At 38.2% G+C, this 18,695-nt stretch overlaps 1 protein-coding gene across 3 annotated transcripts in view; it reads left to right on the top strand.

Annotated features, from left to right (window-relative positions):
- Positions 1-11,902, top strand: part of EPC1 (enhancer of polycomb homolog 1) — a 22,538-nt gene extending 10,636 nt beyond the window's left edge. Inside the window, exons 10-14 of one of the 3 annotated variants that reach the window (XM_026842275.1) lie at positions 8,524-8,642; positions 8,724-8,810; positions 9,497-9,638; positions 9,755-10,121; positions 11,105-11,902. In XM_026842275.1, coding sequence (XP_026698076.1) covers positions 8,524-8,642; positions 8,724-8,810; positions 9,497-9,638; positions 9,755-10,121; positions 11,105-11,177 — 788 coding nt within the window. In that variant the 3' untranslated portion in view covers positions 11,178-11,902. Of the gene's footprint in view, positions 1-2,277; positions 2,362-8,523; positions 8,643-8,723; positions 8,811-9,496; positions 9,639-9,754; positions 10,122-11,104 lie in introns of all 3 variants that reach the window. The other 2 variants (XM_026842273.1, XM_026842274.1) reach the window with 2 other exon arrangements.
- Positions 11,903-18,695: the final 6,793 nt, after the last annotated feature.

Genomic DNA, 18,695 nt, shown 5'->3' with positions numbered 1-18,695 from the left:
TAAAAAAAATCCCTTAAAAGTTCCTTGAAAATGGGGCTTGTAGTGGACTTGTCATGTGCTGAAGGATGGACTTTGGCAGCGGGATCAAGTGGCCAAGAAAAGTAGCATCACTTTTTGAAGAGGATGATTCCTTTCATCTCACTGAAGAATTATGAAAAAAGCAGCCTTTGCCCTCTTGCAAAAAGAGCTGATTCGAAGATCTTAAGGCATATCTTATGCAAGACATCACTAAAAAGCAGGCAGGAGTGTAAAAGCGTGATTCTTACGGAGGCATAACTTGTTCAGTGGGGAAGCTCTTCACTGGACAAAATACAACAAAATTACTTCAGAAAAGAACCCTGTATTTCTGACAATCTCATCAAGTTTCTGAATCATAATCTTCAGAGATGGAGCTTGTGTCTTAAGTTTGGAGTATACCATAGACATGAATATTCATCTGAAGTATTTGTCCCAGGAATTTAGTCTTGTTAGACTAATTGATTGATCTAGTTCTGCCTGGTAAATGGTAGTCTTTGAACTGCATCACATTATAGAGAGACTGTGCTTTCTGCTGGAGACTTGCTGTTAATGTCACATTCGTATTTTTGGATGCTTCCATCTAGTAATCAGAAGTTTGAGACATTTAAAACTGCACTACATCTATAATTCTGTTGCAGCCTTGTGTTTAGGAGGCAGACCAGAGATACCAGTCACTAATGAAAGATTTGAACACTGGTTTCCAGGCTTCACAGTAGGGCCAGGCAACCATCTTGTATTCTGTTCTTTTCTGCCTTCATCCAGTGGCTGGGTCACTTTGAAAAGAAAGTCTCTGCAGGCTATCAAAATTAAAGAGGCTAGCAGTTAACTAGAGTCTACTTACTAAATTTGTAATTCTTTCTTTGAGAAGAGGCTTAAGTATTTTAGCAGAAGCCTTACTCAAAACTCTTAGAGTTATGATGTTTTCAATTGTAGACCTTACTGTATATGGAAAACTGCAGGCATCCAGAATATAGTTTAAAATTCCAGAGTAGCTTACCTTGCATTTTCTTTTAAACTGGAGATTGAGATGATGTGCTACAAGTTGCGCTTTGCTGTTCAGTAACCTTTTCTATGGGTATTCCATAAAAACAACTTTTTCCCCTGTGAATTTAGATGCTTTTTTTGCATCTCTTAATCTGCTTTTTTAAAAGCAAATTCGCACGCTTGGAGCATGGTGAACTATGCTTCCATTACCCAAATATGTGTTTCCATCTCCAAATTTGTAATGTTGGTGGTTGGATCTGTACTATTTTTTCCTCTTCTCGTTAAAGATACCTGACACCTGTCTAAGGCATCCCTTTCCTGGAAAGAAGCAGGAGGAAGTTCCTCAGTCCTTGTGGCAGTTCCTTGCATCAGAGTGGAAGGACTTGTCCTATTTTATTGCTTTCATGCCCTCACTGGCTGTGTTTAGATCTTTAACCCTTTTATCTGAAATAGCCTCAATACTGCTGTCTGTTTTACTGTTTTTCCTTTTCCAAATGCTTATTTTCACATTGCAGGATAAACTTGGTCATGAAAAATACTGACACTTGTAATGGCCTTTTTCACTTGTCATTGGAACTTAACAGTCTTGACCTGTCTGCAGCTGAGGATGTTGAGATCCTAGTCGAAGAAGCAATGGACTTGGGAGTACCAGATGTTTATAGCCCACCCTAGGCTTAGTTGGAAGAGGAAATCTTAAAAGGAATGGTCTCTTTAGTCTGGGAAATGTGACTTGAGATGGGGGGCACTTCTGGAGACTTTGAAGTTACATTAGATCTTCTCATTCAGCTTCAATCCAGTTAGAGTAATACTCAAAGTGCTGAATCTTTGGACTTCTGTAAACTGTTACATTTTGCAGCCCCTGCAAGAATGGTCATGTTTATAACTGCAGAGTGAATTGTGTGTAACCCAACTGGCCTGTGACATTTCACTGAAAACTCATATTAAGAATGATGGTCAAATATAAATGTATAGAAAGCATTTCTAGCTTTCATTCAATGGCTAGTAAAAATCCTTATTAATTAATTTCTGTCTGTTTTTCTTCTACTACCAAGTAGGGAGTGTGTATATAGATCTTATATCTAGTTTATAATTTCTAAGTCCAGAATTCTGATGTTAGGAATTTCAAACTTAAGTTCTGTTGGGCTGAAATATAAGGCTGTTACAGTAATAATCAAGAAGGCTGTTGTAGTAATAATCAAGGGCATAATGATTCATGTTCTCATAGTGTCTAATAATGACATGTTTAAGTAAAATCAATCTTGAACTTCTTTTCAGAAAGTGAAACATCTTTGGGCCTGGTGCATCAAATACTAAATCACACTGATGGCTCTAAGTCTCTCCAATCTTCTGAATTCACTGGTGAGAACTTGCTATACAGTAGAAAATCTTTAACCAGGCAATGTAAGCCAGATAACATCTCTCATAAAATAGAGATTAAAAAAATGTGATGTTCTGGATTTCTTAGTACTGTGAATGATGTTTGCTTTTGCATGCACTTTGGCATTAGTAACCACTAATTATTCTCTTATATAGCAGGGATGTGACGCTCTCATGTATTTTCCCATAAGAAAACATTCTAACATGATATATCATCTTTCCAGTCTTTAGGAATTCTGTAGCTTATGGGGTTTCTCAGTTGGGAGCTTTAGTTAGGTGATCTTTCTTCCCTACCTCATCAAAATGGCCATCACCTTAGCTGGAAGGATCAGGGAATCCAGTACTTTCAGTGGATTTTTAGAGAGGTTCTTTGAACCCAGTGTAATCCTAATGCTTCAGTTTTCCTATTGAAATAATATTTCTGCTCATGAGAACAGATACTTAACTTGTTATGAAGCAACTGGGTTTTTTTTTAAGTTGCTCTAATTTAAATATCTAGTTATTTTATGTTTAACAGGACTTGAAGCATTTGCTGAAAGGCTTAATTAAGCTGTTTGAGTCTCTCAGTATTAAATTTTTTAAACTTTATTTAAGTAAAAATATGCTTACCTGGATAGGTCATTGTGTTTACTCTACAAAGCTTGCTCAGTTTCCCAGGCAAATAGAGTGAGCATCTTCCATTCAGGAAATCAAAAGGAATGCTAGCAGAGGGACCAAGAGTTTACACATGCATATTCTGTTTTCCAGGGTATGCTTCCTGATTTTTAGGAAACTGGTTCTTGTGGTCGATTTTTTTGTAAGTCTGTATTCTCCTGTTTCAGGGAAGCAGAGCAATAGCTGGTGAGTCACCTCACAGAAAAACTCACAGCAGTAGTCAGGAGGGGAGTCTGTGGCTGTTTACCATACAAAGACCAATCTGTTCATACAGATTCCACAGCTCCCTCTGTCCTCACTGGTTCGGCCACTTCTGGGAAGGACTTGCATTTTCAGAGAAGCTAAATGTAAGCTACAGCACTGTAAGGCTATGACACGTTACGTGCTGTGGTAAAACTAGTTAGAAGTGTAAAAATAGTTTTATATTGCAGTATAAAACTGCTAGAAGTATGGATCTTTGAGAAGTCCATTGACAGCATCACTACTGAGTATCAGCATCCCACAAAATTTGGTAGATACGTAAACAGAATCACCCAATTGAAAGATACTATGTTTGCAATCTTTGCAATAATTACATATCATTTTAGCCATGTAAATGATTGTAGGGAAACATAGTGTAGTGTGGTGTTAAGAAGTTGTGTTATTGCACAAGATTTGTGGCTGTCACTAAGGAGATGCTAAGCATTCATCCTGTCAGTCAGTCTCAGTAATGTACAGTGTTCTTCCCTTGTATTCATAGCTACGAACTCCTTGAAGCTTTTTCTTCTACCTTCCATTCCTTTCTGTAGTCTGTAAGCCAGAAAACATTTACTTGCTGCCAAAAGTATAGCACTGACACAGTTGCTGAAGAGGTGTGTGCATTGTCCCAAGCTGTTAAATGAAGAGGATAACAGCAGAACACGATATACTGACTTAAAATCCTGAAGGTTGTCTCAACTGAAATGTTATAACTTGATTTGGAAGCATACTGAGTTTTAATTGTTCCGATTCAAACTAGTATGCTGCAAACAAACAAGTAAGAAGCATTTACGTAGCCTAGTATCTCAGTAGAGCTTGAGCAACCCATCTTCAGACAACCATCTTGAAATGTGGATAACTTCAGGTAGGGTTGTGCCTTAAAGGTTCGTAACATTTAAGGTTCATAACATTTAAGGTTAGGTTAACTGAAGGAGTCAGGTGACTTGCATAAATTACTGAAAGGGTCTTGGAAAGTATATAGAAGTCTTGGAGAAAGGTAGAGTTGATAGCTATGAAAGACAGTTGAGATATTCTGAAATAATAATGTTCTTATTTGTAGTTATCAGTAGCAGTGGTTGAGAGATTCTTACCTCCACCCCTCACTGGATTCTGTGTAGTGAATGAAATTGGATGTTTTGTCACTGTCCAATTCAGTAAATTCTATAGTATTAAATAGTCATTATGGTATGATGAAACCATGACCACTGTGGCCCTAGCACACTTTGAGAAGAGTCTATAAATACTGCACTCATGTCTAGCGCTGCTGAAGCAAGAATGTGATTTAAAATATCACCTGTTGTCTTTAACCATTGAATGTTATGTTTTGTCCCTGTGTTTTAACTTGAAGCTGTTGTTCAGTTGTCTGATGCTTTACTAACTTATTTAAAGCCTTGAAGGTTTCTGGTAATACCAGGAATATGTGTAGCTATGCTTTTCTGAGTTAGCAGAGACATGGTTGATGAATTAAGTGTAAAGAAAGGGTCTGGGCTTGCCTCTTGCCTGCTGTTTTTTTCCAGGCAGATAAAGACCAGCGTCTTCTACGTTTTTCTTTGACACAGATGAAAGATTTTCAGCTGTGCACTTTCTCTTATTTTAGAATAAAAATTAGAACAGGTAATAAAGTTACTGAAAGAAAGTTCTTAGGGACACTGTAACTTTTTATAGAGAAAATGATGTTAACAGATACTAAGTTGGACACCTGTGCTATTGCATCTATGCTAGCTTTGCAGGCAAAAAAAAAAAAATGGTCTGCAAGCCATGTAATTAACACATTAATAAGTGACTACATTTTTACTGTCTGCCATGCAGTTGAATTGCTTTTTTAAAAAAGGCAGTTGGCCTTAGACTAGCTCTTTGAGAAGTTTAGGAGTGTGCAGGCAGATACAGAGGCACAGACAGCACAGCTGTGATCTCACTGTGTTGAGCATATGTGTGATTTCCCCCAAAAGCCTTCCCTGATTCTAGTTACAGCCGTGTGCCACAGAAAATGAACATGTAAGGTTAAATAGGTGGAAGTACTATTAAAACATTTTTTTTTATGCATGGGAATGATGGTTTTCAGAAGTGACAGTTGATAGCTTTCACAATCAATAAGCTTATTTTTTCAATTGAAGTGTAAGATAGACTATATTCTGGGAGCAGGAAGGGAAGAAACCTAGTGACAGTGTTAGTGAACAAAGCACATGGTGGCTTTTAACAGAAGAGGAATAAAGTATGCTGTTCTAGTTTGCCAGTCTTCAAAAGAAATAATGATTAATTCTGATATAGGTAGTTTACAGTAGTAGTAATGCTTTCAATAAAACCTTCAATGTAGTGCTGCTTCAGTGTGGAGGGGGAAGAGCTAGCTTATGTAATTACAATCTATAACCTCTTCTGGTACATGAGCATTTCTGGATATGCTGGGAGTGGAAAAGGAATATCAATAAGATTATTTTAGGAGGCTGTGGCTTGCAGTAGTCCGTTGTGGGCAGTGTTGTGTTCTAAACTCCATGCAACTGACTAATTCACAATCTCATGGTAAATCTATTGATAGTGTTGTAAAGAGACTTTTGAAATGTCTGGTAGGCTTTTACCTTTAAGGGAAGCAGCAGAAATGTTGCTGAATGTTTTAACCTAATTTGAAAAACATGAAATAAATTGTTCTTGAGTGTATTTCAGATATGGTGGGTAAATAGCCATTTCCATTGCATTTTCAAGGTGTTACCTGTAAGTGTGTTTAGATAGCAGAACTAAGAGAAGCAGTTTGAATATGAATGAGGGTGCTGGTCATAGTGGGGTTTCTGTCACTTGTTTACTTTGACAGCTGTGTAACTTTTCATAGTGGTGAAAGCTTACAGCTGTAAGGGTCAGACTGCTTAAAAAGAATGCAGAGTTTGAAAACAGTTCTCAATGTCACTTCCAGAAAGAAGGGGGAGCACTTAAAGACTATCCGAAATAATAGCTATCCTAAACAAGCATAGCTTGTTTCAGTAAACTTTATTTACCATTTTTCCAGAAGAAAACAATATTTTGCAGTTGGTTAAACCAGTGTAGGTGGTTGTGCTTACTACTACTATTTTATAGTTAAAATCTAAAATGTACTTAACACTTGAAAACTGAAACTATTAATAAATTTTACTTAGATGGACAGAAGTGAGATGGTTATGATGGTGGAAGTTTTAAACTTAACTGAGTCAAAGATGGTGGTATAACATACCTTTTTTTGGTCCATTTTCCTCAGTCTGCAAGTTGTCTTTATTTACATCACTTATGCAACCTATTCCTAAGTAATATATTTAGTGTCATATTGTAGAATAAGATACCTTACTAATACACAGAACCCTTCAGTATTACTGACACTATGTTGGCTAAACCATACCAATTCTACATTCTGGGGCTTTTAAAAAAACATTTAATTAGTAAGTCATTACTAACTGATCAATATAAACAAAATATCAGTACCAGAACAGTACCTCATTTTGCTCCCTCTGCTACTGCTGCTCACCTTTCTACATGCTAATCTTTGTGTGCTAAAACTTTCTTGCTCTAACTACTGTGTTTGGTAACAGTTCAAAAAAACCTAAAGGGCTTTTATATGAAGTATAATTTAAATTTAAACAGCCAAGTCCTGAATATTTGGTCTATGAATTCTAGTTGGGTTTTTTTAATTAAAGGTATTTGTGAATGATGTTACTGCTAAGCTGTTTCCCTAGAAATAAGTTTAAAACATTGAATAAATGAAGCAAGGTGAAATGAGATTTAACTGTGAGAGTGTTGGGAAGTAATGTGTCATGGCAATATACACCAATGCTACATCCCTACTTGCTGAAGAATATTACTTAAACAACAAAAAAAGTAACCTGAATATAACAGCTGAATAAAAATTTATAGTTTCAGTTGCTCAGATAGCAAAGTGCTGGTAATAACTCAGTGCTATTTCAAGTACATAACAGAAGGATTTGGAACAATATTTTTCATAAAAATACATATATCACAAATACACTGGAAAAATGCATGCTTGGCAGTGTTTGGTTAGCCATTTGTGTTGACTTGTTAATCAAATTTATACATAAGGTACGATTGCTCAGCAGAATCCTGTTATATTCAGAAGCAGGAGATGGTTATAGTTTTGATAGAAAGATTTCCTCTAGGCAAGCAAGCCTGAAGGAGTAGATTTTTAAAAAGATAAAATTAAGAATTGAAATTTGTGAACAGGATACAAGTGTGGTGGTGATTTGTTGCCAAATAGTAGTGAACCTCCCCAGAAGTGTGACTTCCACTGCATTCTAGAAGTATGAGTACTGTTTACAGCACTTATTTGGAAGCATCTGTACAATCTGAAGACAAAAGTGAAGAAGTCTGAAAGGTGTATCCTAGACTGAATTTGCAAGGGGATTCACATTCCAGCCTTGATTTAGTTTTAAATTGAAAATTGAGAGTTCCTTTCATCTTGAAAATGTAAATTAAAAAAAAAAAATTAATCTTAACATTTTATGACATTAATCAATGAACTGATGACTCCCCACCCCTGAGCCATGGGGCATCCCTTTGTGAATCTGTACTAATAATGCTGTGTTTTATCAGTTTTATACTTGTGGACTAGCTGGAGAAGATTCTAGTTGACTTGTGATGCACTGAGTACTGAGTCACCTTTCAGAGATTTTGGAGAAGGATGTAGTTCTAGCAAATTCTGTATTGATGGAGTTGCTTGTACATGTGTGATTAAAACCCACAAAAATACTGTATTATGGTAGCCTGCACATTTGTAAGCATGCCCAATTTAATGTTTTCAACTAAAATCAACAAACCTTAATTGTAGGTACTTGCTACCTTCAAAATACTATCTGTGAGGGCTGACGGCATTCAGTTACCAAGTTTTGCATATAAACCTCCTTTACTAATAATGCAGATACTGTAGTTTTACAAAGTGGAAACAGTGATGCCGCCATCCCTACCTGCAGTTTCTTTTTAATCTGTTATTAAGAGGTTTTGTTGGTTTTGACTCCCTTTTTGGTGTCTTGAGCTAATTGCAGCAGAGCAATTAGAACCTATATACTAAAAAAAAAGCTTAAAAAGGGATGGCTTAATTTGAACAAAAATTTCTAGGAGGATGATAGCCTTTTTGCTATAAAGGTGCATTAAGGCTCTTAGGAATTTGCTGTGGGTTTTTTGTTTTGTTTTGGTTTTTTTTGTAGGATTATAAAATACATGTGTTTATATACACAGCACCTACATATTTTGATGTAGTATTTTCTCGTTTTATATTTTGTTCAGCATTTACAGCCGAACAATACCAGCAACATCAACAGCAACTGGCACTAATGCAGAAACAGCAGCTTGCACAAATTCATCAACAGCAAGCAAATAGTAATTCCTCTGCCAACACATCACAGGTGAGGGATTTGTCTGTGCTATGATTTATCCCTCATTGTTTCCCACCAGGGTTCATCTCTAATTGTCAACTGTTGCCATAGAACCTTGAAACTAACCAACAGGAAAGTGGCTTTCGCCTGAATCTACATCATAGCCATTCTGTAAAGTGTTTAGAAGGGACACTGCAGGTGAGTGTGGCAGGCATTGCCTCTGCTCCCTCTTAACAAAAAAAGATGGGTCAGTCAATTAATGAAGTTTTCAAAGCCTTAGAAATACAAATTGCAGAAATCTCCAGCGATGTCATTATCCTCTTGATAGTGGGGGATTTTTAGAGCAGGATTTTTAGCTAATAACTAAAACTAATTCCGAAATATGTCCTCCCATACAGCTGTGGAACGGAGGTCTCATACTGCTGAGTCTCCCATACAGCTGTCTAATATTCATAAATGTAGTGATTACAGTGGTGATGGACACATAAAAGGCTCAAAACTTGTTTGCAATCTGAACCTCTGAGTCTCTGAATTGGGTTTGGAATTTCATGAAAACAAGTTGACCTGTGAAACAATGTTGTTCCGTAGAACTTTGGAAATAAGTTTCTTTGTATTGTAAATAATTATGGGGATTTTCTTCTCCGTTGATATAATGGATCTAAAAGTGCATGGAGAAAAAAGCCCAAACCACAGTTCAGATTTTAACTAGTTGTACAAAATGCTGACAATTTGTTCTGGGAGAATGAGTGGGCCACCGTTCTGATTTACATGTATGTTCTGATTTACATTTACATTGTACTAGTCTGTGTATAGCTTTAAAATGGGAAGAGTACTGACTTCTGGAAGCTTCACTCATGTATATTTGCCACCGTTGTTCTTTGTAGGGTTTTGTTTCCAAGACACTGGATTCTGTTAGTGCTCAATTTGCTGCTTCAGCTTTGGTTACATCAGATCAACTGATGGGATTCAAAATGAAGGATGATGTGGTGCTTGGAATTGGGGTGAATGGCATTCTTCAAGCCTCAGGTATGCAGCTGTTTGACAGAATTTTGCTGTGTCTTGATTTTTACAGTGGAGATATGTCTGTCTGGAGTTGAGTATTTTCTGAAAAATGAGCTTACTGTTTTGATTTTCTTTTGCAGGAGTGTACAAGGGCTTACACCTCAGTAGTACTACACCTACAGCACTTGTCCATACAAGTTCATCATCAACAGCAGGTTCAGCCTTGTTACAGCCTTCAAATATAACGCAGACTTCAAGTTCCCACAGTGCACTGAGTCACCAAGTAACTGCTGCCAATTCTGCAACAACTCAGGTTCTGATTGGGAACAACATTCGATTAACTGTACCCTCATCAGTTGCCACTGTAAACTCTATTACCACACTCAATGCACGACATATACCTAGGACTTTAAGTGCTGTTCCATCATCTGCCTTAAAGCTGGCTGCAGCAACGAATTGTCAGGTGCCCAAGGTTCCAGCTTCATCCTCTGTGGATGCAGTACCAAGGTAGGTTTTTTTATATCTTCTTGTTTTCCAGTCTTTATTTTGCTTAATAAATAGCTTTATGGCAAATAAGAAGCAGTTGTATTGGATCAGGCTGGCTTAAATTAACATTGTGTGTAATGGTGGTCAAAAAGGGATACTTGGGGAGGAATACAACAGACAGACTTTTACACTGATAGTTTTCCAGGATGTTCTGCTAGCAACCAGATCAAAGGTAAATGTTAGCTCAGAAGTGAAATTTATGATCTCTTAATACTATGGTGTATAAAAATTCTCCACTGTTGAGTACATTTTTTGGCTCTTACATTCTGTGTGAAGGCTGGACTATTCAAAATTAAATGTGTGTGTCTCCTTAAAAGTGTGCCAGGAATGAAGGAATGAATGGAGGGTAGAGCTGGTCCAGCTGAGTTCAAAGATGTTTCTGTAATTTGAACACTGCAGACTTCAGAGGATGGATTATATTTTGTGTATCTCAAAATCTGAGAAGGGTATTTGTTACATTCTTTAGATAGAATAACCATGTTAATTTCTAAATTACTATTTTAAATTCTGTTGTCTTCATTAGTTTAAAGATATTTGGCTGGAAGATAAATAAAAATAGGAAGTCAGTTCAGTGTTTCCTTAGGTAACTCCAGATTTTGTAACTAGTGAGTTAATCAGCCACTTCTTTTATTGCATATTTTTCACAAATCATCACGAATTTTGATGCTTAGAACGCCCTTTTTTGCTTCCTATGTATGACGTGGTGGTTTATGGGGAGGTTTTGCAGCATGGCAAGCATTCAGAGTAGTCATTGCTGGGAGTTAAGCACACAATAAATATGGAAGCGTAAGATGAGTGTTATTTCACGTCTAGGTCTTTTTGCTTTTCCATTTAAGGCTTTTGCTACATCTTAACAGCTCTCCATTACTGAGGAGCAGTTGTCTGTGGGATAGTTTTTGCTATCTTTTCCAGTCCTGTTAATTCTCTTATTATTATTTCAACAGGGAAAACCATGAAACGGAGAAGCCAGCACTGAACAATATAGCGGACAATACAGTAGCAATGGAGGTGACGTAGTTTCTGTAGGAGTGAAACTGCAGCCTTGGGAACTTGTTTAGGTGCTATGCATCAGTAGCATTTTGAATGCAAGGGATGATGGAATGCCGCACATTGCGTTTCCATGGCAGCTGTGGGGACTTGACAGCAATGCACATCTCTCATGCTTTGGTTTTTCTTTTCTTACTGTTAATAGGAGAGAATCAACATCTGTAAATTAACAATACAGCAATTATCTGTACAGTACTGCATATTTGTAATACCCTTGTATATATGTTACTTGAATACAGAACTGTTCATTTGTGATGCTTTGCACTTGGGGTGGGGGGAGGGAGGGAAACAAACTGCAACAAAGTAAGAGTGTGAGATGTGAGATTGTATAGAGATGAAAAAGTGTCATCACATCCTGTGCATGGTGCGGAACCTGCTGTTTTATCTATTTATTGTGCCGTGTTTACAGTTTTTTGTACACTGTACCTTCATTGGTTCCTGTGCTGTAGTAAATGTGTTAGGTAGCTGTGGACTCCTTGGTATTTTGTAAATGGTATAACATAACTTGGTTCCCCTCTGGGTCCCTGAGTTTTCTGTGTATCATGTGAAAAATGGTGACATACATACAGAATTTTTTAAAAAGGCATCAGTTTAAAAATGGGGAATGTACTGTTTAATGGGGATCTTCCTGTTTGAGTATTGTAAGACAAGTAACAAGCTAATAATGAAGTCTGAATTCTCCCATCCTAGCTTGTCCACAGGCATGTGGGCGGTTTCTGGTACTTAAAGCACTAAGGTTATGTTGCTGCTCCCCTCGTTAGTCCCATTTCCTTGCACACCAAAAAGTGTTAGTATGCAAATGGAGTCCTTACAACTGGAGTTTTTATGTTGTCTTGCCCTTTTTGAAGACATTGTATTTTTTTATTGTATAAGTGTTTTTAAGACTTCATTCTTTACTTGTTCTTAAGAAAAAGGATATAAGGGAGAAGAATGCAGTAATTGCTGTACGTGTATCATCATTCCAGTTTCTAAAACAGCCAGCTTTTTTCCTTTTAAGATTCTCCAGAAGGCTGCAAGGCCAGAACCACAACTATCGGGTGCCTTCCTTTGGAAATAATTGACCTCTCTTCTGTGAAGAGAATGGTACTTAACAGACTACTATTAGTGCTTTGTCAGTACCGAAGTCTGAATGCCCACTCCAATGGCATACATTATCCTTAAGGTTTTTAATCCCACCTGGAAAAAATTGTGACAGAACTCTCACAAAATAAACCCAGGGCATTACATGTTGACAAAAAAGTGTGTTGTTGTTTTTTTTAATTAAAGGTTCTGTAATCATTCTTGCTTTTATGGAAAGGATTTGATCTTTTGGTGGTAGCTATTCTTAAAATTTAGAGAGGAATTAAGGGTTATATGGTGGCAGTTGGCAAGACTTCAACCCACGATTACACTAAAATAGTAGAAAATAATGTTTTTCTTGATATTTTTGTACAAACTGTCCAGTTTGCTAGAAGGGTAATATACAAGTGGGAAGACAGTTACTGGTAAGATTTTTTTTCAAAGTTCCGTGTTTAGAATCACAAATGGAAATGTGATTTTTATGTATGTGTGTCCTGCCCGCCACAGAAAAGTTGAAATTTTTCAATAAAGAGCATCACATCCTTCTGATTGGGCTTGCATGTCCTGATAGAAACAAGATTGCTCTTTCATAGAGCTATTATTTCGTAAGAGCTGTTTTATGAGTCTGATTTCAACTACTAAGCAGTTAGGGGATAGTATCTAATTGTTTACATCATTGGCCTGCCTTATCTCAAAAAAACTTAGACCAGAAAGACTGAAGTGTTTTTTTCACATGGCGTCCAGTCAGGGTAAGAATACGCAATTGCTGTGACCTTTTGTAAGAGAGGGCTGCTAGTCCAGTGCCTCTTTAATTGATAGGGAACAGCCTACAGAAGACTTGAACATATGGGAGAAGAGTGATGGATAAATTAAATGTGTCATCTTGGTTTCAGTCAAAAAACCTGGTCCTTGCTGATAAAGTAGATCATGCTAATGCTTGATCAAAGAAGTGTGGGAAGAGGTCATTGGTTCTAGGCCATCGCTACTACTTGCCTTTCTCAGTGGTTAAAGGCCCAGATTAAGACCTAACACTGAAGCCTTGTGATATCTGTTTAAAAATGAATGACTTGTAGTTCCTTTCATTTCCTTACAGCCCTTCTGTTGCACTGGAAAATGAGATGCATTTCTTCCTCTTACCTCCTCCCTTGAGAACAGAAGGAACAGTTGCTGCTGTTCATGGTGTGACCACACAGCTGAAGAAAGGAAAGTTACACTGGAGAGGACCTTTTCTGGAAGGAAGGAAGGAAGTACAACGTGCAGGACGTGCCACTGAGTTCCAGATCAGCAGTCTTACCTAGTGATTAGTTGCCATTTTCTTTGAAAAATTAAGGTTAAGGATGTGGCTGCCAACTGGGGGTTCTTTATTTCATTGCTGAGAAGAAAATAAAAAACATACATGTCAAAATATGTCAAACACAGGAAAATTGGATTGTTACATAGCAGAAATTCTACATCCATGAAAAAATGAGCTAATAAATAATGCTGGCTGAAATGTGGAATTTGCATGAAGATGTAATGACTCATAAACAGGCTATCCTAAATTTAGGGAGAGTTTTCTTGAAGGCATGATCTGTGAGGTACCACCAGATGCAGATAAGCAAATGCAGAATGAACAACTGGAGAAATGGATTCCAGAAATACAGGTTGTCCACAGGGTATGGCTTAATACAGGTAGATTAGTTCATACAGAAAGACCACAAAGCACTATCGACAGACAATGAAAGATCGTTGCTTCAGGAAAAGTAGTGCTGGAAGCAGGCTCTGTAAGCTCTCGGATAACTAAACTGCAGATACCCTTGTCCTCTGCTTAAGAAACAAGTGAGTCAAAACTGATTAAAATGGCGCAGATTAAAATTGTGTACTTTGCGATATTGCTGGTTGCATTTTCACTGAGCGTTTTATATTAACGTTTTCTACTTGTTTGCCTGGGATAGCTCACTATGGAGGATGGTCAGAAATTTAATTTTGTTTTTCCGTGAGTGTGTCCTGGGGAGTGAGTGTGGTAGGCTTACTGGCATTTGAATAAGATTAACAAATCTATTTCTTGTTTAATGAGAGAAGATAGTCAAATCAAAAGCACTGATTTTTTTTTATTATTTTTTTTTTCCCCAAAGGTTCACAAGAAAGAAATAAAAAAATCCCCAGGGGGAGGAAAGAGAGAATTAGAATCTGTCTATTAGGGAAGTAATTTACAGGAAATATTCTTTACTGGTAATGGGAGAAAGCCTGGGCTGAGTGAAGGAGCACTGACTGTGTTGATCCATATCAAAAGAAAGAGGGAAGAATCTGCAACAAACCTGCATTTGTTCTGTTTAGATTGCTCTATGAACTGTGGTAGGTAAAACAAGTAGTAATTAGTAAGCTTCAGTAATCTACAAGAATGAGGCTCTAGGATAAAGATGTCCTAAGCAGTTGGTGAGCTAGGCCTGTTAGTGCTGATCCAGGTCATGCAGTTCAATTCTGTAAAAAAATAAAAAAAAAAAAAAAAAAAAAAAAAATAGTCCCAATGCTAGAAGTATACCAGAGATGCAAAAGTAGAGCAGCTCAATGTGTTAGCCTGTTAGTGCGGTGGAGCTGGAACAAGAGTTGTTCAGAAGGTGCTCTGGGAAGGGGAAGGAAAGGTTTGCTTCTTGCAGGAACCTGGGTTAGCTGATGCTAGTCCTGGGTAATTCGAACTCTGTTGAGTTACTGAATATGCAGCAGCTCTAAAGGGAGGACAGCCATTGGGCTGAACTTAAAAGGTTGTTCCTCACCATTAGGTGGCTGCCTAAAACAACAAAAAGTAAATGCTATTTCCCAGTTGAGATTTTTGGAGCAGTGCTAAAAACTCAGCTGCAACTCTTCAGTGTAATGGGCTCATTTTTGAAATTACTGAAAGGATCTGTTTTAGTATTAACTTTTCTTCCTTCCCAACGTTGAGTTAGTGGGATGTTCCACATCCTCATGTGCATCACATGGTTATACATGAAACAGCAAAACCACCCACATCCTAAATTCCATTTAAAACTGCTGTAGTCTCTTTTCTCCTCTTTTAACACATCTGCTGAAGGAATCGTACCCTGAAGACACTGAGAGAAAGAGGTATATGCTTTCCCAGTGTGGAGAGCTCCTCAGTCAGAGCTGGGATTATTGCCATGGTCAGGGATACAGGGAACAGCTTCCATTCCAGTTTATAAATTGTGTGTTGACCTGAATCTAGGTATTGGCTACAACTGCCATTTAGGAAATGGTAGTAATAGGCAAGTTGGGAAGAAGCTAAAAACTGTAAAATGGGGTGTTTTTTTAAAAAAAAACTATCAAAAGCACTATATTGCTTGTTTAAAACTAGTTATATAATTTCTGTTTCATTGTAAAAGCATTTTTAAATGTTTGTATACAGAAGTCATCCATCCCAGTCATCTACCACTGATCCTGTGACTTTCTGCTCATGGTGACAGGCAAGCAATCTACAATCTTGCTGAAGGTTAACGATACAAATTTTTTTAAAAGGCATGTCCTTCTCAAATCTAGCATAAGTGCAAACATTTATTTTCCCTTTTTGGAGATGTGATCGCATAAGTGTATGTGGCATGTAATTGCTTACTTTTCCATGGTTGACCCTCTGCTGTTAATAGCTAAGTAGTAATGCTGCAGAGCTTACATGCTGTTTACGGATTTTCCACTAATAGGATGCAGTAACATAAGCGATAAAAGGACATTATTTTCCTCTAGGTTCCACTGTGATTTCCATTTTCCTAGTGTCTATTTACATGTTTAAGCAATTCAGTCCTATGTATTCAGTCCTATTCAGCGCTAACAGGCCTCCACTGGTCACGTACTGGACAATAAACATGAATAAAGTGTTTCAGTACCATTCAGCCAGAGATGATGCTTAGTGTATTAAGTGTTCATTTTAAATCCCCATCTCATTTTGTTAGGCCCCTCCTGTAAAAGCAGCTCTGGGCTACAGCTTGATTGGCTAGTTTTATATGGGAGAGTTGTTAGTGCCATGACCAGCATTTTTTGGATTCAATAGAAGACAGGTTTGATGAGAAATGTGAGGCATTTACAACAATCCTCTTTCATCAACACTATCTCAGGTCTTCAGGAACTATAAACCAGTGGCACTAATACAGATAAAATCCTTTTCACTGAAGTCTATAGACTTTACTATCCTTTCATTTGTAGTTTTCAGCATATTGACAACGTAAATCAGTCTGTAGCTGTCAGTAACACTTTTTCATGGTAGTTTCTGTTCTTGAAAGATCATTTCATGAAGCAGGAACTGTAGTGAGGCAGCCAAACTAGTTAATAGGAGCAAACATCCATCTGCTAATGCTCTGGCACAAAGCTCCTGTTGACTTCTCTTGCTACTGGGAGATGGTGCCTCCAGGGATGTCCCAATAAAGTTTTTGTTCTTGAGATGCTACTTGGTTTAATAAGGTTTAATTTTCTATGTAGTGTGATTATTGTAAAGATGCTTGTGAAAAAGCAAACCCATTTTAATGCAAAATTGTTTTAAAGTATCAAAACCCCATAAATCCTTTTGGAAGCACAAGACCCAAAAGCAGATTTTACCTACAGCAAGGAAAACAGATTAAAAACCTTTAACACACACACAACAAAAAATGCAGAGTTTGCAGGTTCTTTGCAGGTCAGGTACCATTGTACAGAAAAACAATAATGTTCTAAGAATTTGGTGTTCCTTCCAGCAGTAACCTGTCCCTAATTTGATGCTCAACCACTGTTTCCATGAGTACTTTCTCCTTGATGGGTATCCTCTCAGCAAACCATCACCATCTCTCTGATGCTGAATGGGCAGCAGATAACAATAGGTACAAGTAATACAAAAGAAACTTCCCATGACTCAAGTCTTGGATAGTATTGCCATTTGCTTACTGCTTCCTGGAAAGATACAGACTAATCCTACTTTAGCAAGTTGCTCCTCTGTCCAGTTTGCCTACCAGGTCAGCAGGCAGACTGCTGTCAGGTTCCTGAAAATCCCACAGCACATGCGGTACTGACGTTCTCCAAAAGTTTGCTAGTGTGTCCTTGCATGATCCATTTGTTCCCCTCAGGAATAGTATGCACAATGTGTGTTGGATTACTCATGATCAGCTTTGATCAAGCTTTAAGATAAAGCAATAGTTGCGTAGAAGTGTAGGCTTGAAAAATGCAACAAAGGTATAACAGAAAGCAACAGCGTGCATTGTTGAAAGTCTGTTTACAGTTCTCAGGGGCTGCTTTTGTCTTTGTATCATGAGCCAGCCCCACAGAAACTATCTCCAGTACAGATAGGGCCTGAAATCTTCCTAAACTGGCACCTCTCCTAGCTTGACTTCTAAGCCTGATTACTGGTGTCCCTAGGAGCAGCCTCTCTGGACAGGCTAGGCCACCTCCCTTCTTGCCTACCTGGCCTTGTGCTGAGACATCGCCAACTAAAATGGGGGACTTGGTGTTTTCCCTCCTGCCTATTGCTTTTCTGATCAATGCATGTTATTTCTTAAAGAGATCATGCTCTTTGATTTCAGCTTAGTTTGTAATTAGAAAAAATTCAGATTGGCTAGCTGAAATAAATGAGGCAAGAGTCAGACGATCTAATGGGAAAGCTAAAATCGTTCTGTGTGGGCGTCAGGAAAGAGTTGTGAGCTCACAGTTCACAACAAACCAATCTCCAGGAAGATTTCACTATACAGTCCAAGCGCACCAGCAAGGGGTCCTGCCAAAGCATGGCAGCAGATACACGTGTCAGGAGCCGTGACAGCATGGCTGACAGTGCAAAATGGCCAGCTTGGCTTGCGTTTGCAGCCACGGGACATGCGCTGTAATGAAGATCTGCACTCATTTTGTATGAGCTTATTCACGTGACTAAAAGCTTTAATGTGCTTCTTTCACAGGCAGCTGTAAGGGTTCTGCGACAGTATTTGACAGTTTCATCTGCTCACCTGCAGCCAGAGCACTGCAGCTACCATTCACAGGGAACAGTGCTGCACTCTGAAGGATTTAAAGAGCTGTGAGAGTATCCGAAAGACTGAAACTCACCTGATGGTGAGAGCACCACAGAGCTCAGCCTGTTTCATTCAATGTGCTACAGAGACCTGAGCACAATTTCTTAAGTGCCTACAAGGAGAGCAGTGGCAGGACAATAGAAGGCCTATCAAGCTACCAGAAAAATACATAATTTACCAGGTATGATCATTTATGCTTAGAATTGCCAAAAGTCTGGTGGACTGTGTTTCCTTGTAATGTTTAAATCAGGAATGGATGTTCTTCAAAAGGAACCATGGATTAGATTAAAGAAGATTCAAGGGCAGGTCAGCAGCATGCACAGTGCAGCAGATCCTGGTGCCCAGTGACAGGACCAGAGGCAATGGGCACAGACCGAAACATGGGAAGTTCCTTCTGAATATCAGAAAACACCTTTTCACTGTGAGGGTGAGCGAGCACTGG

This window comes from Athene cunicularia (genome assembly GCF_003259725.1).
Source record: "Athene cunicularia isolate RWA chromosome 2 unlocalized genomic scaffold, athCun1 chr2_part1, whole genome shotgun sequence".
Lineage (NCBI taxonomy): Eukaryota > Metazoa > Chordata > Aves > Strigiformes > Strigidae > Athene > Athene cunicularia.
Note: the sequence above shows the minus strand (reverse complement) of the source record. Positions and strands in the feature narration are given on the sequence as shown.